This window comes from Phoenix dactylifera, chromosome 17 (assembly GCF_051530095.1).
Source record: "Phoenix dactylifera cultivar Ajwa chromosome 17, Ajwa_hap1_PhDact_Kaust_v1.1, whole genome shotgun sequence".
Taxonomy (NCBI): domain Eukaryota; kingdom Viridiplantae; phylum Streptophyta; class Magnoliopsida; order Arecales; family Arecaceae; genus Phoenix; species Phoenix dactylifera.
This window is the reverse complement of record NC_143206.1, coordinates 13,611,473-13,636,356: the sequence shown is the minus strand read 5'-3', so window position 1 is coordinate 13,636,356 and position 24,884 is coordinate 13,611,473. Positions and strand designations below refer to the sequence as shown.

Sequence of the window (24,884 nt, the reverse complement as noted above, 5' to 3'; positions counted from 1 at the left end):
TGGGTTGAGGTTCATAACTCAACCCCAAATTGATTTGATCCAAACCTGGCCTAAGCTGGCTCATTGCTAGCCATAATTATAGGGATAGAGGTGTCAATTAATGTATCCAAATATGGTCAACAAACAATTATTCTTTTTATCCAATGGCTTAGATCTTAATTATTTGACAACCTTTAAAATATATGACTTATCATACTAACCTCTCAAATTCCTCCAGCTCTTGTTGATATAGCTTCTGCAACTTTTGAAAGTCTAACTTTGCAAGTTGTAAATATTTTCTTGTACTCTCATTTCCTGACCACAATTGTCTTACGGTGCTTATTGTCTCTAATCTAGGCAGGAGGCATTGACAGGGCAATTCCAATGCAAAATTTACCTATACAAATCAGATTAAAGCAGATTACATAAAGCTAAAAACTTAAAATGCCTGCATTTTATGTTAGAAATGGTAACAAATAGACTATGCTTGCTAGTATTTGTCATGTGTATTGAACATGATATTTTGATGTGGGGTATAAATGGTTACAAATAGTGCTGCTAGAAGTACCTAAATAGGGATAGGTTCATTATATAGCTGCAATTTCACTTTTCCATAAGTACTGGGGAAAAAAATAATAGGGTTATGGAAAGTTGATACTCTTAGTTAAAAACTAAATATTTTTATACGAGATTCCATGGAATTTATTCCCCGAAAGGATAACAGGACCATCAATTTCAACCATAGTTAACTTAAATTGACTGATGAGGAATGTATGTGCAAACATTGTATGTCTGAGGGTTTATATGCAAATTTAAAAGCATTGAAGGGTTAATATGCAAACTATTGAAGATTTAGTTAATCTGAAAACGATAAATAATCTAAGATTGTATATTCTGGATATTTGGAACATTTCTCACTTAATCTCATCAAGCCAACTTCGTGATCCAATTGCAGTTAATTAGTCTGCATGGACCTATATTCAACGAATATATACTTAGGAACTTCATTCAAATTTTAAGAATCGGGGCATTATTACATGAATTTACAAAAATAATTAGAGAGTAAATGCAAAAAATCTTTTCCAATATAAGTCTCACCGGGTCAAGTTTATGGGAACAGAGACTGGATGACAGAGTGACTCGTCCATGGTCATGGCACAAGGATGCAATTCGGATTGTAGATCCTAATTTTCATACTACAATACAAGTTTCATGTGTTTTTTTCCTTTCTTTTCTAAGTAATAGTGCTATTGCTATCCGGTAAGAATATAGCTCAAACACTTCAGAGACAAGCAGTACTTATACAGAATCAAGAAATCCAAATAATACCTTTCGGATAGCCTTTTTGGGTGAGATCCTGTATTATTACAAATGGTATCAGAGCGAACTCGGTTAATAGTCTATGTGGACTAGGAGACACTACAGTCGGGTTCATTAAGGCTGACCACAGGGGCGAGCACATCAACACTTAAATGGGGGAGTCTGTGATGACCCGTGCAGACGTATGTTTATTCCTACATCGGTTATTTGCCGAGAAGATCTTAGTTACTTATATAAAACTAAAAAATTCAAATAATACCTTTCGGCTAGTTATTTTGGATGAGATGCTGAATTGTTATAATAAGTCATGTTTGGTAACTCTCGTCATGCTAAATTTTCTAAGTTCCGGCTTCTCGTCATGCTAATTTTTTTTTTTTTAAAGTAAATCTGGCATTTCATATGGCTCTTAAACGAACACAACAGCCCGTCAAGTCATAAAAAAAGAAAACAATACAAATAGTGCTGCTAGCAGTACCTAAATAGGGATAGGTTCATAATCATTGTACCTAAATAGGGACGGAGCAGCTGGCTGAGCAAGGGAGCAGGGGAGAGCCATACTGCTCAAAATTTTTTCCTTCCTCTGGCCTCTGATCTACTCGTGGTGACTCCAGGTATAATGCCTCGCTGCCTGCTATATAAGGATGAGCGCGGGGTTTAAAGCCTAAACACTCGTCCCTTAAGCTAATGCAGAGTTATCAGTTCGTTCAAACATGTTAACGTCATTTAAAACATTACCACAATATAAATTCAAAAAAACAAAAAGTTTTACAAGATTTAATAAATCACAAAGACTGTGTTTGGCAAAAATAAAGAGTAACTTTAATCTTTGTTATATATATCTTAGATCCTATTTTGACAGTCCATGCAACAAGACAAGCATCCGTGCAATAATATTGAGAATTAAAAGAATATGGTGTACATATACATGATTTGACAAGACAAGCATCCGGTGCATGTATGTAGCTAAATTAAATCGCTCGCGCTCACATATCCGAATGCTTATGCATGTTTGTTTTTCTCTTTTTTTTTTTTTTTTTTTTTTTCCGGAGAGATGAGGATAGTGGCAAGAATACCCCTTCACCTGTCAAGATCGAACCTAAATTCTCTCCCTGTCTAGGCCATGAGAAGAGTCGCAATTTTTATCTGCATTCACTAACCCATCAAAACTCATCCAAAATAATTGATTTTGGTTTGATTTTTTTTAAAATAGATAATATAAGTTAGTCAAGATCAATTAGAATATAAATCAAATGCTATGAATTAGTTAAGACCAATTCTATTAGAAATGGATCGGGTGTAGATTTAGCCTGTCTCCCTGAAGGGTCAATGCAAGTATAATATAAATCTTCAAAATCTATCTTTTAATTGCTAAGATCAAGAGTGGGTACAAAATACTAGAAATGCATATTTAGAGATATTTTTAGTGATCAAGCATTTAGAAAGCAAGTGTAGAATGAAGATTTGAGAAAAAATTTTAATTGGATGGGTTATTCTAGATAAAACATTTCGGTTAAGTCAGATTCATTATTAATTTTTTTAAAAAAAGTGATAGCTACATCATATACCATGCTCTATAAAGATTGTTGATTTGACTAGAAAAGTTGCATAACTAACAGTTAAGCAAATAAATAAGATATAATAAAAAGAAAGAGGAGAGTGTAGCATGTTTTGGAATTTTTACTTTTTCCACTTAAATTTTGTCCCACACTTTCTTACTTTGTTTGGATCGGCCATTCTAAATACCTTATTTTAAGATTATTTTGCTTTTATTTATTTTTATAAATATAGATAAGTAACATGCTATTTGAGGTTGATAGGTAGATATGGGCTTTTATGAAATAAATAGGTTGCGTATGGATTTGTTCTTTTGGAATTAATTATGATTGGTTGGTTATGGGTTGAGGTTCTTAACTCAACCCCGAATTGATTTGATCCAAACCTGACCTAAGCTAGCTCATGGCCAGCCATAATTATAGGGATAGTGTTGTCAATTAATGTATCCAAATAGTGCTGCTAGCAGTACCTAAATAGGAATGTACCTAAATAGGAACGGAGCAGCTGGCTGAGCAAGGGAGCAGGGGAGAGCCATACTGCTCAAAATTTTTTCCTTCCTCTGGCCTCTGATCTACTCGTGGTGACTCCAGGTATAATGCCTCGCTGCCTGCTATATAAGGATGAGCGCGGGGTTTAAAGCCTAAACACTCGTCCCTTAAGCTAATGCAGAGTTATCAGTTCGTTCAAACATGTTAACGTCATTTAAAACATTACCACAATATAAATTCAAAAAAACAAAAAGTTTTACAAGATTTAATAAATCACAAAGACCATGTGTTTGGCAAAAATAAAGAGTAACTTTAATCTTTGTTATATATATCTTAGATCCTATTTTGACAGTCCATGCAACAAGACAAGCATCCGTGCAATAATATTGAGAATTAAAAGAATATGGTGTACATATACATGATTTGACAAGACAAGCATCCGGTGCATGTATGTAGCTAAATTAAATCGCTCGCGCTCACATATCCGAATGCTTATGCATGTTTGTTTTTCTCTTATTTTTTTTTTTTTCCGGAGAGATGAGGATAGTGGCAAGAATACCCCTTCACCTGTCAAGATCGAACCTAAATTCTCTCCCTGTCTAGGCCATGAGAAGAGTCGCAATTTTTATCTGCATTCACTAACCCATCAAAACTCATCCAAAATAATGGATTTTGGTTTGATTTTTTTTAAAATAGATAATATAAGTTAGTCAAGATCAATTAGAATATAAATCAAATGCTATGAATTAGTTAAGACCAATTCTATTAGAAATGGATCGGGTGTAGATTTAGCCTGTCTCCCTGAAGGGTCAATGCAAGTATAATATAAATCTTTAAAATCTATCTTTTAATTGCTAAGATCAAGAGTGGGTACAAAATACTAGAAATGCATATTTAGAGATATTTTTAGTGATCAAGCATTTAGAAAGCAAGTGTAGAATGAAGATTTGAGAAAAAATTTTAATTGGATGGGTTATTCTAGATAAAACATTTCGGTTAAGTCAGATTCATTATTAATGTTGGAAAAACGGATTTGGTCCACCCATGATAGTTCAACCAAACCGGTAACCAAAAGACATGATCTCATGTCCAAAAGAGATGTCTTTCTAAAGACATCTCTCCAACCCTGAAACTGTCTATTGACAGTTATGCATAAGGCTTCATTTAAAAAAGGGGGTGGTTATGAGATTCTCTGTAAGTGACTTGGGCATCTAGGTTGTGGAAAACAGTAGATTTTCATTGGTAAAATCCACTCCTTGATCAGTGAATCGAATCAAAGAGAAAAATCTGTAAGTGATCCGAAATCCTTATTTATGTTAATGTGTTTATCTTACATTGGTATCAGAGCATGTTTGTTCGATTTCTGAAATGTTTTGGAGTGGATATTACATGTTTTAATATCTTAAATCCATTGCTCTTGCACTCACTACCTTGAATGGCCATTAATGGCGGTTTTGTTTACACATAGAGTTAGGCCGTGATTTTTTGCATGAAGATACTATATGATATGTAGATGATATCTGGAAAGTTTGGTGATGATTGGTGCACTGGTTTGAGAGATATAAATTCATAAAGATCAAAAATCTGGAACTTTGAACCTTGATAACTTTCTCCACAGTTTGTTTTGGGAAACGAAATTTATATCAATGGAAAGCCCTTGAAACAAGCTTTCTATCCATATATAATACACTCAATTTCGTTCACTATGGAGGGAGAAACAAGGCCCGAAAATTTCAAGCTTGTTTCTGAAATTTTTTTTTCATGTGAAGAAGACCTCCCCTTTGCACAGTGGCGCGGCCTCTAAACGGCTCGCGGATGGCGTCTCCCACGCGGCCACCTCATGAAAAAAAGGAAGCCCAACTGCCCCAAACCATTTTTTTTTTCTCCCCTCCTCATCTTCTTCTTACTGTTTTTTTTTTCTTCATCCAAACATCCTGAAGAAGAGAAAGGAGGAGAGATGAGTTACGTTGGGAAGAATATAATATTTAAACAAATAAGGCAGTGGGAGCTTATAACCCAAATGGGGGCATTTGGTGGTTTGGACGTTGGGTTTCGTCCTCGAGCCTAGGTGCAATTGGTGCAAAGGGCTGGTTCGCCCAGTCCAAGTTGGGTAGTGGGATGCATGGCCTAAGCGAAAGCTTGGGTCGCGCTTCCCCTGAAGCGGAGGGGACCGTGTGAGGCTGGTTTAACAGAGCAACGTACACTTCCCGCTCTCAACGGTGGAAGTTTAACGGGCGGGCCACCAATTTTCTGGAGAGAAAATTTCCAAACATGGTTTGGAGAAATATATTGAGAAGTAGTTTGTACCGTTGGATTCAAAATAATAATAATTAATTTTCAAATTTTCTGTATTTTTTTTAAATATTTTTTCAAATATAAAATAATTTTTATTATTATTTATATTCGAAAATGAGTTAAAATTACAGGAAAATATATATATATATATATATTTTTTCTTTCCTGAAATTTTTCCAATCATACCGTGATTGTATGTGTGACATTTGGAAATTTTGAAATTGAATGTTCCCGCATCCTTTAATTGTGTGTTATTATATTTCAGTGTTATGCCTAAGCATTTTTTCCACATTTGTTGTAGGAAATAATGCCACGAGTACCACTCTTAGTGAGGGTTCCGAGGGCAGCAAGGACCCCGGAACAAAGGGCGAGGCTTAGAGATTTGTTGCACACATTACGAGTTATAAGGATGGATCCTAATGATGACATGATTTTACATGTACAAACTATTCATTATATGATGGGAAGAAATCATTCATCTAGGACATGCATTATGTCAACATCAACGGTACCAAGTGCTGTATGATTCTCTATTCGGATCATGGCAACAAGTTCTAAGAGATATTTGGAATTCCTTAGCAGTGAGAGATTATGCTCAATTGGTGAGAGCATTTATAAAAGAGTACTTAATGCATGAGATTAGTGGAATTTTAACAGTAGCAGGAGGTCATACCATTAGTAGAATAATGGTTCCTTGGATCGAACAAATAGTATCAACTATGATTCAAAAAGAAATTGAGGATACTATTCCAAGGAGGGTTCGGGTTCTTAGATGGCAAAATCACTAGTTGAAAACTAGTCGAAGCTAGAATGACTTATATTCTTTACTAGTGTATTAATTATTTAAATTTTTTTTATGATAATAAATGTCTCCATGTTTATATAATTTTTAATGTTTTAGTATACATGTTTTAAGTGGGAGTTCTAAGACTTACTATATAATTTGTCTTAAGAACTAAAACTTTGTCTGCTAAGAATCAAAATTAATGTTTATAGTGAACTTTCAATTCCATGTCATTATGTGAATTAGCATTAATTTTATTTGTGTTTAGTGGCAAAGAAAAATATGTGTTGTGCTTGGCATTAATTGTGTGCATGTTTGTCTTTATGTAGAAATTTAGTTTTCTGCAATGGCTTCAGCATCTAAGAATATAGTAGCTGAACTTAATAAGGGTGAGAAATTGAATGGTGAAAATTATGAAATATGGCAAATGAAAATCCAATATGTATTGGAGGAACAAGAGGCGCTGGAAGCCTTAAACCATACCATGAATGAGCCTGAGGATGGAATAACGGTTCAACACATAAAGGATAAGGAGGCTTATATTGCCTGGAAAAAGAAGAACTCAATTGCTCGGATTACATTGCTGAGTAGCATGGAAAATGATATCATGCGAGAGTTCAGGCCTTTTGAGATGGCAAAGGAAATATGGGAAGCATTAAAAGAAAAGTTTGGTGGAACTTCTGTCACCAAACTTAGGCAGCTGACCATCAAGTTCGACACATATAAGAAACGCACTAATAATAATATGAAGCAGCATTTAAGGGAAATGTCGAACATGATAAGTGAACTGCGAGATGCTGGACATGTGCTAACTGATGAACAACAAGTTCAAGCTATAATTCGATCTTTGCCTCACAGTTGGGAGCACATGAAAGTTCACTTAACCCATAATGAAAGCATTAGAACTTTCACTGATGCTGGTCGTCATCTGGAATTGGAGGAAGACCGTCTTGAGGCAAATAAAACCACTAATGAAGTGTATATGGCTAACACTAATTCGCAAGGAGCTTCGGGCTTCAAGCGAAAGCATTTTAGTGGTCATTTTAAGAAAGGCAATGGTAATGGCAAGACCTCTAAGAAGCTCAAGCATAGCCAGCCGGGTAAAAGAAAGCGTCCTTTTAAGAGGAACAAAGCAAAATTGAGATGCTACAACTGTGGCAAGAAGGGTCACTTTGCTCGTGAATGCTCCGAGGCAAAGAAGGTAAAAACCCTTAGCACAAATATAAGTATGTCTTATGTTTCAAGTTCTGTGTTCTTAGCTGAATCTCATCTTTTGTGGACTGTAGACTCAGGGACCACAGACCATGTAGCAAGAGATCGAGACGCTTTCGTGGAATATCGTCGAATTCCACAAGGAGCAAGATGGATATACGTGGGAAATAATTCAAGAGTTGCAGTAAAGGGGATTGGCACCTGCAAATTGAATATGCGAGGTGGTCAACCCTTAATTCTACATGATGTATTATATGCTCCAGATATTCGGCGAAACTTAATTTCTGTTGTTATGTTACTTAAGTTTGGCTATATCTTAAATTTTCATGGTAATGGTGTAGACATATTGCTAGGGACAACTTATTATGGATCTGGTTATGTACTAAATGGTTTTATTGTACTTGATACTGATTATAGTATGTGTAATGTAATAAGTACTGTTTTTTCCTTTATTACATCTACTAGTAATCCAAACATGGATGAAAATATTTGGCATGCTAGGTTAGGTCACATTGGGCAACAACGAATGAATAGATTAGCCAAAGAGGGATTATTAGGCCCTGTTGAAAAGGTTAATCTAGCTATATGTGAATATTGCTTAGCAGGAAAAACAGCAAGAAAACCATTTGGTAAAGGAACTAGAGCCGATTTTCCATTGCAATTAATTCATTCTGACATTTGTGGGCCGATGAATGTAAGGGCAAGACATGGGGTTTCTTATTTCATCACATTTATTGACGATTATACACGTTTCAGTTATGTCTATTTGATATCTCACAAATCTGATGCATTAGATTGCTCTATAAGATATTTAAACTTTGTTGAAAATCAATTAGACCGGAAAATCAAAGTATTAAGAACTGACCGTGGACGTGAGTATTTGTCTGATCAGTTCAAACAAATTTGTGATGAAAAGGGAATAGGTAGACAGTTAACTATTCCTAGTACTCCACAACAAAATGGTGTTGCGGAAAGAAGAAATAGAACCCTATTGGAAATGGTTAGGTCTATGATGGCACAAGCTAATTTGCCGATCACCTATTGGGGTGATGCATTATTAACAGCTGCATATGTACTTAATCTAGTACCCTCAAAATCAGTAACTTCCACCCCTTATGAATTATGGACCGGTCGCAAACCTGACCTAAGTAATTTAAGACCTTGGGGATGTGCTGCATATATTCATGATTCTTCTCATAAATATGGAAAATTGGGTCCAAGGGGCAAAAAGAGTATTTTTATTCGATATTCTGAAACCTCCAAAGGATATGTGTTCGTTGGTAACACTGACAATGGAAGTATTACTGAGTTTGAATCTCGTAATGCCACATTTTTGGAAAATAATTTTCCAAATGAGGGTGAAATAAATAAAGGTTTATCTTTATTTGAGATTGAGGACCATGATAATTTGTTTAATCAAACTCAATTGGTAAAAAATCTTGAAAATCCATCAACAACATCTGGTTCAAGTGGGAGAAATTCAAGAAATGATGAATTTATTTCACAACAATCTCAATTACGAAAAAGTAACCGTGGATTAGTTCCCCGTCGACGATTTGAGATTGAAGGAGAAGCATTTCTTGTTACACCTCAAGAGGAAGGTGAACCGAGAAATATTGATGAAGCTCTTAAATGTCCTGCAAAAGAGCAATGGATGAAAGCAATGGAAGAAGAAATGGAGTCAATGAGATCAAACCAAGTTTGGAAATTGGTTGATCTTCCGAAAGGTCGGAAAGCAATTGGGAACAAATGGGTTCTCAAAATAAAGCGCAAGGCAGATGGCACAATAGAAAGATATAAGGCACGCCTTGTAGCAAAAGGCTATACACAACAAGAGGGGATTGACTATGAAGAGACATTTTCTCCTGTTGTGAGATTCACCTCAATTCGCATAATTTTAGCCATAGTAGCTAGTTTGGATCTTGAATTACATCAAATGGATGTAAAAACAGCTTTTCTCAATGGAGAATTGGAAGAAGAAATTTATATGGAACAACCTATCGGTTTTATTAAAGAAGGCCAAGAGCACAAAATGTGTAGACTTTTGAAGTCGATTTATGGCCTTAAACAATCTTCTAGACAATGGAATATAAAATTTCATCAGGCTGTCATATCATATGATTTTGTCATGATTGATGAAGACCACTGTGTCTATATTAAAAGATCCAAAGACAAATTTGTGATTTTATCACTTTATGTGGATGATATACTAATGGCTGCTAATGATAAAGAATTCTTAGCATCAGTTAAGAATTGGTTGTTCACGAATTTTGAAATAAAGGACATGGGAGAAGCTAACTATATTCTTGGGGTTAAAATTGAAAGAGATCGTTCAAAAAGGTTATTATCTCTTTCACAGGAGCATTATATAAAGAAAATTCTTGAACAGTTTCATATGCAAGATTGTAAACCCATTGATACTCCCATTGCAAAAGCTGAAGCGTTAAGCCAAAGAATGTGCCCGAAGACTCCACAAGAAGAAGAGCAAATGAAAAGAGTTCCTTATTCTAGTGCAGTTGGAAGTGTTGCCCAGTAGATACAACCCAAGAGGGGGGGGTGAATTGGGTCTTTTAAAACTTTTAAGCTACTTCTAGCACTTTTTGATTAATTATGCTAAGTTGTATATATGCGCAGTGAAAGTTAAACTTAGCGACAGTTTGATGTATAGAATGTGACTTGATTGAGTATGCTTGCAACTAAAGAATTCGCGGATAATAGTTAAGCAAGCAATTTATCTAAGTGAGTAAGTGTGTGAGTTAGATAATGACAAAAAGCATTACAAACACAGCAAACATATAGTGGTTCGGTGCACCCCAGCACCTACATCCACTTTCCAAGACTTCTTGGAAATTTCACTATAATCCTACAGATTACAGTCGGTTGTTTTACAAGCTCACAACCCAACTTGTTGTTTTACGAGCACACAACGAACTCGGTCGGTTTTCCCAGGCTCACCGACTAGAACCAACCCCGATTGTTTTCCCGGGCTCACAATCAAACCCTTACACGTTGGTTTTACCCTCGGCTCACCAACAAACCTAAACCTCGTTGGTTTTCCCTTTGGCTCACCAACAAACCTTAATCCCGTTGGTTTTCCCTTTGGCTCACCAACAAACCTTACACCGTTGGTTTTCCCTTTGGCTCACCAACAAACCTTTAACCCCTTGATTCAATCCCTTGATTGAATCAAGTTACAAGATATTAAAACAAAGAATAAAAACAAATCAAAGCTTCTTAAACAAGCAGATATGACAATATAAACAAATAGAGTAAAGAGAAGCCCTCAAACGAGTTTTGAAGATGGAGGAGCTCGGCTTCTTCTTTACTTGATCCTCCTCTGATTTGGCATGAAGTAGAGGATCCCCGAGGCAGCACACGGATGGAGAGGAAGCTTTCGGATTCACTTGGATGCTCTTCTTCTCTCTATTTCGTTTTGGATGGCCCTTTTGTGCTTGTGGGAGATTTTCTTTGTAATCTCTTTGAGATCTCTTTCCTAGATGATCTCTCCCACTTCCATGAGTTCTCCCCTAGCTCTCTTCTTGTTTTTATAGCTTTAGATGGTGTGGAAACAAGAATATAGCCGTTAGAGACAAGAAAAAGAGCCGTTGGACACAGTCTGCATTTTCTGACAATGTTACCGTTGAGATCGGAGTCGACTCGCGCGATCAGGAGTCGGCTCGCCTGTTGCAGGAGTCGGCTCGTGTTTTACCGGAGACGACTCGGCCACTGTTCCAAATTTGAATTAATGTGCTTGCCTCGACTGGGAGTCGACTCGTCTTAACCTGGAGTCGACTCGCCAACTTCTGGAGCTAACTTGGCAATTTCGGAGTCGGCTCACCCACTGAAGTCCGTGGATCCAATTTTGAATTTTGTCCTCTCGAGTCGACTCGACTGTCCTGGGAGTCGACTCGAATCTCAGAGCCCGAACTCCCGATCCTCTGTTTTTTTGGCTCGTCCAGTCTTGGAGTCGACTCGAACTTCCTTGGAGTCGACTCGGCTCTCAGTTTGCGAAACACAGCCTTCTGCCATCTTGGTGTAGCGCTGCCTTGGAGTCGACTCGAGCTGTCTGGGAGTCGACTCGAATCTCAGAGGCAGTAACTTGGTTTTCTGTCTGTTGATGGTCGCGGAGTCTCGGAGTCGACTCGTGCAATGCGGGAGTCGACTCGAATCTCAGAGTCCCAAAAATGCTCTCTGACTTTTTCTTTGTGTTCCGCTGAGAGTCGACTCTTGCTTTCTTTGGAGTCGACCTACCAACCATCGGAGTCGACTCGCGTTCCACTGGAGTCGACTCGAATCTCAGACCCGAAAACTGCTCTCTGACTTTTCTGCCTGTGACTCCTAGGAGTCGACTCATACTTCTCCGGAGTCGACTCGAATTCCACTGGAGTCGACTCGAAGACTGTTCTTTTGAATTTTTCTTTTGATTTTACTCCTCCAATTTGAATCCTTTGAACTTTAAGCTTGGACCAATAAATTGTAGCTTTCTTCCAACTTGAGAGCTTTGGAGGCCTTCTTGTGTTCTCCCAACTTGCTATGTTCCTTGCAAAATAAATATCTTTCTCCTTGCAACATAAACATTAGTATCTATACTTCAAGGTTTTGTGATCATCAAAATCAATCTATGAATCAATCTTTGGGTCATCAGGAAGTCTTATGTATGCAATGAAGTGTACAAGGCCAGATATCTGCTTTGCAGTTGGTATAGTAAGTAGATATCAATCACACCCTAGCCATGACCATTGGAAAGCGGTCAAAAGAATATTGAGATATCTAAAAGGTACTGCGGATTATTCATTATGTTATCAAGGAAATGATTTGCGTCTTGAAGGCTATACAGATGCTGATTGGGGAGGTGATTTGGATGAAAGAAAATCAACCTCTGGTTATGTTTTCTTACTAAGTAATGGGGCAATTTCATGGAGTAGTAAGAAACAAACTTGTATAGCTTTGTCCACGATGGAAGCTGAATTTGTAGCTTCTTCAGCGGCGGTACAAGAAGCAGTTTGGTTAAAGAGATTTCTTAATCATTTGGGGGTTATGAAAAATGCTTCATATCCAGTACTAGTACATTGTGATAGCCAAGCATCGATAGCTTATACAAAAGATCCCAAATATCACTCAAAGACTAAGCATATTGATACAAAGTATAATTTTGTGAGAGACATGGTTGCACAAAAGAAAGTGAACATACAATACATATCTACGAATCAAATGATCGCAGATCCGTTTACTAAATCTATTCCTAGAGATGTATTTATGAGACATGTGAAATCTTTAGGTCTTCGTAGACTTTGATGTACATAATGGTTTGAATAATGAGATATTTTAATTTCTTATTTAGGATTCACATGTATGTATTTATATTAATGCTAAGTTCTTATTTTTTTTAAGCACACACATATGCATATATATATGCGTTAATGCTTAGTGCATATGATTAGTTCATTTAAAGAAATGTATGTTGGACAGAAATTAGATTGGCCTTCTCACACGGGCAATCGCCTCTATAACTTGTGGTTGATAGAGATGAAACAATTTTAAGCATAACGTATTTATGAGCTCAAGCTTAAAATTAATGTCGCCTTGATAGTAAATCAAGATGAGGTCACTATGTAATATTTTGTGACTGAAGGTGAGTAAACCCACAAATCACCTTGTCTGTTTTAAATGCCAAATGTGAGTTCTGTAGTAATGATGAGAAAGAAAGTAGAGTGGTGAACTCAAGTTGGACACTAAGTGTGTCTGAACTATCATTTGTATGGTATTTCATATAATGAGAATCAACATACGCTCCATGGAAAAGGAGAAAAATACCATAACATGCGCTTCATACCACATGTGCATAATTCGACCAATAAAGGTAACGAGAGAATTGATCTCTTCTCTCTCGTTGTGTGAGCCCTGAGGCTATAATTACCTCTGTTAGTACCCTTATTACTTTTACTGTTTCTTGAGATTTAGTTCAGTGTATGCTATCTTGGAATGTTACCTGCAATCATGCTTGATTCGATTTATTGGGGCATATCTGGAAAAGCAACTAAACTACAATTAAGAGATTCGAGATAGAAAGGAAGATCATTTTGTGTCTCATTTCTTTGTTGTATTCACTGGTCGACCAATCATCTTGACTACGTGTTAAAGCATGATTGTGAATACAAAACAGAAAACAAATACTGTGATAAGTTAAAGTGAGATCATGAGGTACTTGAAATATGACTTAAATGTTCTGGGGTACTGCATACTTACTCTACTGAACTACTATATATTCCTAGCAGATGTATGGTAGTGTGAGCTCGTTATCATTTTCTTATATTGGTATGCTGGTCGCACGATCTATTTGCCTGTATGAAAATCGCAGAGAAAAGACTTGTTCGTAATGGTTAAAACTCACACTGTTGAACCCATCATGTGTGAGTGGGAGATGTTGGAAAAACGGGTTTGGTCCACCCATGATAGTTCAACCAAACCGGTAACCAAAAGACATGATCTCATGTCCAAAAGAGATGTCTTTCCAAAGACATCTCTCCAACCTTGAAACTGTCTATTGACAGTTATGCATAAGGCTTCATTTAAAAAAGGGGGTGGTTATGAGATTCTCTGTAAGTGACTTGGGCATCTAGGTTGTGGAAAACAGTAGATTTTCATTGGTAAAATCCACTCCTTGATCAGTGAATCGAATCAAAGAGAAAAATCTGTAAGTGATCCGAAATCCTTATTTATGTTAATGTGTTTATCTTACAATTAATTTTTTTAAAAAAAGTGATAGCTACATCATATACCATGCTCTTGTTGATTTGACTAGAAAAGTTGCATAACTAGCTAACAGTTAAGCAAATAAATAAGATATAATAAAAAGAAAGAGGAGAGTGTAGCATGTTTTGGAATTTTCACTTTTTCCACTTAAATTTTGTCCCACACTTTCTTACTTTGTTTGGATCGGCCATTCTAAATACCTTATTTTAAGATTTTTTTGCTTTTATTTATTTTTATAAATATAGATAAGTAACATGCTATTTGAGGTTGATAGGTAGGTATGGGCTTTTATGAAATAAATAGGTTGCGTATGGATTTGTTCTTTTGGAATTAATTATGATTGGTTGGTTATGGGTTGAGGTTCTTAACTCAACCCCGAATTGATTTGATCCAAACCTGACCTAAGCTAGCTCATGGCCAGCCATAATTATAGGGATAGTGTTGTCAATTAATGTATCCAAATATGGTCAGCAAACAATTATTGTTTTTATCCAATGGCTTAGATCTTAATTAGTTGACAACCATTAAAACATATGACTTATCATCCTAACCTCTCAAATTCCTTCAGTTCTTGTTGATATAGCTTCTGCGACTTTTGAAAGTCTAACTTTGGGAGTTTTAAATATTTTCTTGTACTCTCATTTTCTGGCCACAATTGTCTTATGATGCTTGTTGTCTCTAATCTAGGCAGGACGCATTGACGGAAAAATTCCAATATAAAATTTACCTACACAAATCAGAATTAAAGCAATTTACGTAAAGCTAAAAGACTTGAAATGCCTACATTTCATGTTAGAATGTGACCTGAAAATAAGTGTCACGGACAGCTTGCTAGTATTTGTCATGTGTATGTGTATTGTGACTACTGGGACTGGGCCGCCAGATGGGCCGACCTGGACCAAGGTCGGCAGCCCATCTGGAGGCCACCACCTCCTATGGTCCTACTTCGGAGAGGTACAGCTGCCGGCGGAAGGGAGAGACAGCTGCCGACCGCTAAAGTGGTTATCACCGCCTAAGAAGCCCTATTTTCTAGCCCTCTTATCGTGCCCCTCCTTCTTCCTCAGAGAGGAATTCCTGAACCAGCAACCACTGAGGCGCCGGAGCAGGGATCGTTGCAGTTCACCCCCGAAATAGGTAAGCCTTCCGACCACCTTGTTTCCATTTTCTCTGCCCTTCCTCCTCCCGATCCACTCGGGAGGATAGGTAAATTAAAATAGAAAAAGAAAGAGAGGAAGCAAGAAAGAAAGAAAGAAGAAGAAGAAAAGGGGGAAGAAGGGGGCGGGGACTCACCTGTGTGTGGCCATGTATAACCCGAACCCGGCCTGAAAAATTCAAGTCCGGGTCGGGTCTAGGTCCAGGTCGGGTCCAATATGAGAGTGATTCAAAAAGAGGGGATTTTCTTTCTGCTACGTCTCCGATTTTGTTACCCTACACCCCCTCCCACCCACATTAAAAAAAGGAAGAATAACAAGTAGAGAAGATGTTATCGTCTCTCCGCCAATCATGCCGTCGGCACTCAAAACACCGCTGCTGGAACACTAGTCTCGAATTCCTAATCCCTCTCCTCCAACCCTTCGCCCCTTTCTCCTCCTTCCTCTTTATCCCCACCTAAAAAGCCAAGTTTGCTGCCCTCTTCCCGAATAATTCATTAGAAAAAGTCGCGATAATGGGACCCCCCAGCCCCCTGATTTGATCCTGGCTATACTTTTCGTGGACCTCTTGGTCCAGATCATGGACCGGCTGCTGAACTCCGGAGATCGGAAGTCTTTACACCTTGTCTCCCGTAGCTTCCTCCGTGTGGAGGTGCTCCACCGCCACGCCTTCCGCATCCTCCACTGGGAGTCCCTCCCTTCCCTCTTGCGCCGCTACTCCACTCTCGAATCCCTGGACCTCTCCACCTACTCTGCCCTCGATGGCGCCTCCCTCCACATCGCCGGTGGCCGTCGGGGGTTGAAAGGAATGTGCCTCGCCGGGGCCACGGGGATCGGGTGGTGGGGGCTGGAGGCGCTGGTGGCAACGTGCCTATAGTTGGAGGTGGTGGACCTCTCGCACCGCGTCGGCGTCGGGGATTGGGAGGTGGCGGTGCTTTCGGCCGCCGGTGGGCTGAGGAGCTGAGGTTGGACAAGTGACTTGGGATCACGGACAAAGAGAGAGATTGGGTATTCCGAGTTCGGTCGGGTCGGATCAGATCGTTGGGTAAACAATCCAAATCGATCCCAAAAAAAATTGAATCGGGTCGGGTCGGGTCCGGTTCAGGTTGAGATTGGGTTGTCCCAGACCCGACCCGAAAAATAGAAAAAGTCTAATTTTAGAACCAAGCCCAGACCCATAGGTCCTCTAAAATAGGTTGAGTCAGGTCTAATCGAATCGGGTTGAGTCGAGTCACAGGTCGAGCCAATCATTTATAGACTTAGACGTGGTAGATCAAGAGCTGTAATAGTAGTTTAGAAGCAGATTATAGCAGATTAAGAATTGACATAACAACTTAGAAACCGATATTGTAGGCTGATATATCAAGAGAAAATAAGAGAAAAAAATATTTACTATATTAAAATATTTACAAAAGAAGAGGAATACAAAAGAAAAAAAGAAAAAAAAAGTAATTTTATTTCTCTGTTCCATCATATTCAATACATCTCAGGAGTTATGTATACTTACTCCATATAAGAAAAATAATATAGGTCGATACATGATTATGCTAATAAAGAAAAATATTATTGGCGATGTAGATTGTTACATGATTTCTAAAATTATGTTAACATAAGGCACGAATTAATTTGCTTAGAAGTTCAAATTGTGTCATAGACGGTGCGAGAGGGAAACATATATAGATGACTTGGTGCGAACTGCTGAATTCATTGCTTCGCTGCAGGCTCAAGAAGCCTTCATTCAAGTGGGTTAAACATAAAATCTTGGAAGAGCTTCATGAATTCTTCATCGGAATTGGTAAGGCCATCCATCCTTCTGTAGAGAAGACGGGCACCTCGAGCATTACTCAGGACTGCACGGCTACAGAACTCCGGCACTACTGCTCTTGATCGATAGAGCTCCCACTCCAGTTCCTGACAGGCCAACTCAATCACATTGGCGAGACCTACCACGGCTTCCTCCTGGGTGCAGCCTGGGTGGTCCCTCATGTAGCAGCCAACCCCCGTGGTCAACTTTCCCTCCTCGAGCTCCCTCGAAGAGGAGGCAAGATCATTGGAAAGTCGGCAAACGACGGAAACGAGGTCCGTGAAGCGTGAGTCAGGACCAATGTGGCGGAGCATCTCATCTGTGATCTTCTCTCCCAGCAAGAATGCAGATGTCCATGTTATTATTTTCGCTCCAATAGAGACCTTGGTGCATTGCATGTATTCTTCGTAGGTCGGAATGCGTTCGCTGTGCATCCATTCTGCTTCCTTTAGAAAGCAAGCTGCACACTCTGCCCACTGAAATGAATGCATGCATACGATATATAAGCCTATTGTTGTGCTTGTGAGAGAGCCTATATGGTTCAGGACTTCAATTAGTTCAAAGATATGACATGAGAAATATTCCAATTAAATATTTCTTAGAAAAATCTCTCATGTTTGAAATATGGAAATCTAAATATAAGACAGCTGCAACTGCTGAACTATAACTCACTCCAATGCTTTTAAGTCGATCAGTTGGCCAGACTTGCGTGCTGACCCGTTTAATTGCTGGGACACTAGAAAGTCCAGCAATTTATCGACAGGGATGTTATTTAAAAAGAGACTTAAGGAGAGGTTCTTCTTTTTCTTTGGTTAAAGAGAAGGACAGAGGAAAAGGAATTATGTAACCAATCCAAATTAATACGAGACCTCGTTAGTTATTTCATTTCTTCTTTTAAATTGGTCGAATGACTTCTTAAAAATGTCGGAAAGAGGTGCGGCCAAAGCCTTTGATGGACCTGGGCTAATGTCATTAGGACAGAATGTCTAATCTTTGGGTTATTGTCCTCCTGCTAGAACTTAGCTTTCAGCATCTAAATTGATTAATTAAGAAAATTCATACTTACCATATGCTTGAATATGGGAAGGATGTCGCGACCCTGAACTCGGTTGGCTTCTGCTGCCAGCTCTAGATAGGTACCGTCTATGCCTTCGAATACTAGCTTGTGTTGAGGAAGATCATTGATAAGAGATGAGTCCCACCTGGCATGGAAGAGAAATTAAGAATGATAAAAAAAGCCTTTAATCCAAACACTCTAAATCGGTTTATAGCCTAATAATTGCACCCTTCCTTCAATTAGAGGAGGTACCATGTTCAAACTTGTTGATAGGTGTTTCCCTGGGTGCTAGAAATAGCTAGAAATAGATAATTGACATCAATCCATGGCATCGATCATACGTTCCTCAAAAAATAAAATTTAAAAAAAAAAGAGTTAAGCTAAGCTAGTCTCTACGCTGATTGGAACCCAGACATGGGTCAGGGCTAGAACTAGATTGTGGTTGTTCTGTTAATAGGCTAGGAGAAGTTAAGCACTAGAAAATATTCGACACAGAGGAACATTTGATAATTTAGTATGGATTTAAAAAAATGTTGTGGGAATAATTACACCAGAGGTGGAAATAAAGTGGTGCTTGTTAATTCATTATTTAAAAGAAAAATATGTATAAATCTATAGAAGAGTATTAGTAGTTATCAAAAGTTTGAATGGAGACAGGGACTTCTGAAGTTAGTCATCCTCCCAAACTCTTTGCTTTATAATTGTGGCAAAGTAGGTGATTTGCATGAGATCCTTATTGACATGAAAATTTCTCCATGTGTTGAACAACTTCTCTGAGAAAAACAATATGCTAGTGACATTCTCCTAGCAATCGGATAAGAAGACCATCCAAAGACCAACTTTGCTAAACATGAAACACTAGCATGCTGAGAAACTGGGCTGCCTCCTCCAAATCGATAACATTTTAGGTTCAAATCTTGAGTTGGTGTTTCCAATCATTTCATTGAAATGGTTGGTTTGGGGTCAAATATACTTACCTCGTGAAAGTCTCGTTGAGGCGCCGAAGTTCTTGAAGGTCATTGCTTTTGTCATCAAAGAGATCATCAAGAATGGTGATCAAGACTGCTCCCTTGGCATAGGCTAGCCGAAAAGATGAAAATTGAGGTTCATAGATAGTTGGTGCCACTACAAAGTAACTTTGTCCAAGCCTCTTACGTCCACATTTCACTTCATCAAACCCAAATCGCTGCCACCATCTGCAAAAGCTAAAGCAGAATATCGAAGTATCCAAGGCAAAGAGCTACAAGATGAAGATAAAAATAAGTGATGATGTCTAGATAAAATACTAGATCATGATTTTCAATGCTATCTTCCATTTACTTGAGTCAAACACTTGGTGACCGCTCCAAGTTATGAAAGGAGAACCTTCCTTCGAAATACAGGATAGGGCTCAAAAAAATATTGCCAAATTAAAAGAATATGTTGTATATGTACTTGATCTTAGGTTTTCTCCAAGATCTTGGTTATATGTTGCTAGAAAGTCACATACACATGTACAACTCTTTTTATATATAATTAGATCAGATATATAATTAGTTGGGATAAATTAGAAAATAAATGGATCGATCAGGTATGAATTAGTTGAGACCAATTCTATTACAAATGGGTCAGGCTTAGGTTTAGTTGCCAGAATAAGTACAAGTATGGGTGCAAAGAAGTTAATATTATATAGATATTTTTAGTAACAATGCATTTAGAAAGCAGGTGCACAATCAAGATTTTGAGAAAAGTTTTGAACCGGATGGATTATTCTAGATATGAGATTCCGGCTAGTAAGATTCATTCTCAAGTTTCTAAAATTAGTAGCAGCCACATCATATACCATGCTCTATTAGAAGATTGGTTCAGATGATTAGAAAAATTGCATAAATAATATTTAAGAAAATAAATAAAAGTGGAAAATATAGCATGTCTAGGATTTATCATTTTTTCCTCTTAAATTTCTTCTCTCACTTTCTTACATTTTTGGATGTCCTGTTCAACATAACTTATTTTTAAGTTTATTTTGCTTTTATTTATTAATATTTATAATTGATAAGTAATGTGCTGATTGAGGATGATAGTTGTATATGGGTTTGTATGAAAATAAATAGCTTTAGATTTATTCTTTTGAAATTAATTATGAATAGGTTGAAGTTTTTTTTTTGACTCAACCCCAAGTTTGACCTCATCAAGACCTAAGATGGCTCATTGCCAACCCTAATTGTGAGGATAGAGATGTCCTTTGAAAGATACGAATACAGTTGGCAAGCAATTATTATTTTCATCTATGGCCTAGATCTTCATTAGTTAGCATCCCTTAAAATATATGACTTATCATACTGACCTCTCCAATTCCTCCAGCTCTCGTTGATATAGCTTCTGCAACTTTTGCAAGTCCAACTTTGCAAGTTTTAAATATTTTCTTGTACTTTCATTTTCTGGCCACAATTGTTTTATAAGGCTTCTTGACTCTAATCTTGGCATGAGGCGTCGGTGAGGTAATTCCAATGCAAAATTTACCTAGAAAAATCAGATTAAAGCGGATTAGATAAAGCTAAAAAACGTCAAATCCCGGCATTTGATATTAGAATATGATTTGAAAATAAGTGTCATGGCCACCTTCTATGGAACATGATATTTAATTTGATGTCGGGTACAAATGGTTAAAATAGTGCTACTAGCAGTACCTAAATGTGGACAGGTTCATCATATGGTTGCAATTTCACTTTTCCATAAACATTGCAAAAGTTTGCTTACTAGGAAAAAATATGGAAAGAAGGATGGAAGGCAATATTCTATATATATATATATTATATATATATACACACCAATCTTCCTCCCTTGCTTTGAAAACAATATTCCGGCGACAGCTTGGGGGTGTCTTACCTCCATCCCAAGGTTGTTGGGCTGCAACAGAGTTGGGTTTCCCTCTGACAAGACGTTAAGGAGTTGGGACCTTGCAAATTCCTGTGCTTCTCCCATGATTTTTGATTCAGACGGGAAGCCTGTCTGAGAGCATCTATACAGGTTCAACATAGCTGATATATTGGTTGGTGAATCGACGGTGAAACATTCATAAAAGCTCCTTTTTCCCTCCTCTAAAGCCATAAGGACACCTGCACATAGATATCGAAGTGGTCAATCTCATTAGTTGAGTTATATTGGCTTATGGGCTTGGAACAAGAACAGCTAGACCTGCAAGCAAGCATGCAATTCGCAGGGACCGGGGTGTGCCCCTCAAGTTCCCATCCAGATATTATTTGAGCAGAGAAAAAAGGCCGCGCGTCAATACCTGCAGAGACTGGGTAGCCATGAAGCCTTAGCAAGCGAAAGGCTAATACTGTGGTTTTTGCATCATTCAACCCATACTTATCATCCCATTGCCTGCAGTTGAAAAATATAATTACGTGCAGAGCTGTTTAGGTAAATACGAGATGACCGCACCTTATATATAGGAGTCTCCACCTTCAAAAGAAATTTTGAAGATGTGGTCATGATCTCATGACACAATTGTTTTATTAGATGCCAGATTTTTGTTGATTTAAAGTCTGGTTCATATTTTCCTTCTCTACAGTTGGCTGGGTGGCACTTTATGCACTCATGGCACGAGGTGTGTTTATATATACTAACATGATTGATGCACTTACATGTAGCTTGTGCGTAAAATACGTCGGATTTGGTGTTCGAAGTATCTTTGGATTCCAAGCCGTTCCATCAAATCCACCAACATCAGAGCCTCAAAAAGAGCAGCAGCATCCATTAGACAAGTTTCAATGGATGCCAGTTCCACCTCTATTGCACCAATCAGATCCTCCTCTTTTTCATCTGCCTGCATGAAGCCCTCCTACAAGAGGCTAGGTTGGTAAGATCATGTTCGACAAAAAGCTATATCTCATCTTTCTCCTGTATAAGTCATGTTTGGTAACTCTTCTACAAACACTGGGAGGTTCATTATTTTGTGGGGCATCCTTCTCAGCTGGGTGGGGAGGTGAATCAAGTCTAACCAACAAGAATGCAAGCATCTAGTTTCCTCGGATTCACATTAATTAGTTATAAGATAAATCATACATGGGAGTTGACATGTCATATTTTTTAATTAGTATAAATTGGCACGCATCTCGAGGTTTAATAAATCTTGCTCTACTGCTAGAGAGAGAGAGAGAGACCTCCGGCTTTAGAAGGGCAAACGTCGACGAATGGCGCGTGCTTCTTCTCGTGCGGAGAAGCTGAGGTGAAAGGGAGAGTGACTGACGGAGGTGGCGGCCCGGGGATACTGGCAGCGATGCCAAGGCAGATGGGTGATGGGTGAGGAAGCGCGGAAGTGATGGAGCAGGAGGCTGAGCAAGGGAGCAGGGGAGAGCCATACTGCTCAAAATTCTTTCCTTCCTCTGGCCTCTGATCTACTCCTGGTATGACTCCAGGTAATGCCTCGCTGCTGCCTGCTATATAATGACGAGCGCGGGGTTTAAAGTCTAAACGCTTGTCCCTTACGTCGAAGAGTGTCATTTTCTCTTTTTCTTGCGGGCAACCTCAAAGAAAAATTAGTGCCCATATGTAGCTAAAAAAACAAAAGAAAATGGTGTTCATACGATTTTTTTTTCTTCTTCTTTGATCAGACTATCATCGACCAGTCTGGAAGTTACACGCCCACTAAAATCGATAATCAAAATATGGCGACGTACAAAAAAAGTATACTCCTAGAGAACCGGTCCTTAAAGCTCAGCAACACGTGAGCATCATAAATCTCTCTATGAACAAGTTTTACTTGAACAGTAGCGAGGGATGATCTGAGCCTCCAACAACCTCCAAAATATATACCTTATATATCAGTCCAGCCTTGGTCATGCATCATGTTGTCTGTGAGCGGCGATTCAAATCGGTATATGGCCGGCACGATCGTCTTTCAATGACGATGGTGACAAATGATTATTTATAACAATATATGACCAGCGTGATGCCATCCGGTAACAATTAACAATTTCAAGCACCAATAGTTTCGTATGGCTTAATACTGATGCAAAAGACTTCAGCAATTTTGGAAGGAGAGTTAGCGATGCTTAATATATGACATGGTCAGTTTTAAATTTAGTGTCTAAATTACTTGATCTGTTGGCCATGGACATAAGTTTTGAGTCTAAGATATGACATTTCTTCTTTGACACTTAATTATTCTTTTTTAAGCGCACAAGAAACCTTCAACAATAATTTTTTTTATCAATATCAACATCAGTATGATATTGCTGAAGCTCATAATTTTTAAATATTAACTATACACTACAAGAAAATTCATCTTTTCCGACGCTTTTTATAATCTTTACCGATGCTTATAAGCGTCAGCTGAAGTTCCCGCGATGCAAACAGAAGCGTCGCAAAAGCGTCGGCGATACCGGAGTGGCAAAGGTTTTTGCCGACGCTTTTACGCTAAGAGAAAGTGTCGGCAAAAACAGGGCTTTCCTGACGCTAATAAAAGCATCGGCAAAAACGACATTCGCCGACGCTTTAAAGCGTCAGGAAAGCCCAAAGCATGCCAGTTCTGGGTTTTTGCAACGCTTTAAAGCGTCGGCAAATGTATTTTTGCCTACGCTTTTCTTAGCGTCGGCGTAGGCTTTCAGTTTACCGACGCTTTAAAGTATCGGCGTAGGCGTGCCACAACTTTTATTTACCAACGCTTTAAAGCGTCGGGATTGCTATTTTAAAAAGAAAAAATAAAAATACGAATGTAAATTATAAAAACACATTATAACAATATGAACCTGTATTACATTTACATTGACATAAACATTCAAATCATTCGAAATATTTAAATTGTTATATCTTAGAATTACAATGTACTTTGCAAAATAAGAAACATATACATATCAAACTCCATAAAAACCAGTCTAGAAGGTATCAAGGACAGGATTCAGCTCCATCATCATCATCTCTATGAGCTTTTGAAGTCTCAGAAATCTACAAAAAAAAAAAAGGAAAAACCATATATGTAAATTAATTTATTTACTTGTTTCCCTTCTAGAGAACTCTCTGATGCAATGGCTGACGCCCTTTTATGAACTCCGGCACCTTGCTCCGAGCTACTTGAGTGTGAGTATTTTGGATTTGAATATGCTGAACCATGACTTTTAATTGGTGGAGGGAGAGCAGTCATTTCTGGTGTTCCTCTTCCTTTACTGGGAAACAAAAAGGAAATAACTTGAACAGCAGAAACATTAAATCAGAAACATCATCCTAATACCCCAAAAGTTGAAGGTCTATTATTGCTTTATATTGTGATGGGATTTCCATCAATACTGCAAGCGCGAACTCTGTCTCCTTTCTGCTGTTGGCAATATTTCTAGACATGATCTCTGTAAAGTTCACAAACTGCATAAAACCAAATCACAAAATGACCACTCTTCATATGCATATGTAGTATCATACTTATGTATGTTCAGTTTGTAACCTAGAAATTATCAAATGCGCGTGAAGGTATATTATCATCAAATTCTCGCATCATGTCCCATGGTCC

At 38.1% G+C, this 24,884-nt stretch overlaps 1 protein-coding gene and 1 pseudogene across 1 annotated transcript in view; one reads left to right on the top strand and one right to left on the bottom strand.

Annotated features, from left to right (window-relative positions):
* Positions 1–22,825, bottom strand: part of LOC120105426 (uncharacterized) — a 78,483-nt gene extending 55,658 nt beyond the window's left edge. Inside the window, exon 1 of the mRNA XM_089928049.1 lies at positions 22,546–22,825. Coding sequence (XP_089784175.1) covers positions 22,546–22,743 — 198 coding nt within the window. The 5' untranslated portion in view covers positions 22,744–22,825. The remainder of the gene's footprint in view (positions 1–22,545) is intronic.
* On the top strand, positions 5,349–5,613 carry LOC149751053 (signal recognition particle RNA; annotated as a pseudogene).
* Positions 22,826–24,884: the final 2,059 nt, after the last annotated feature.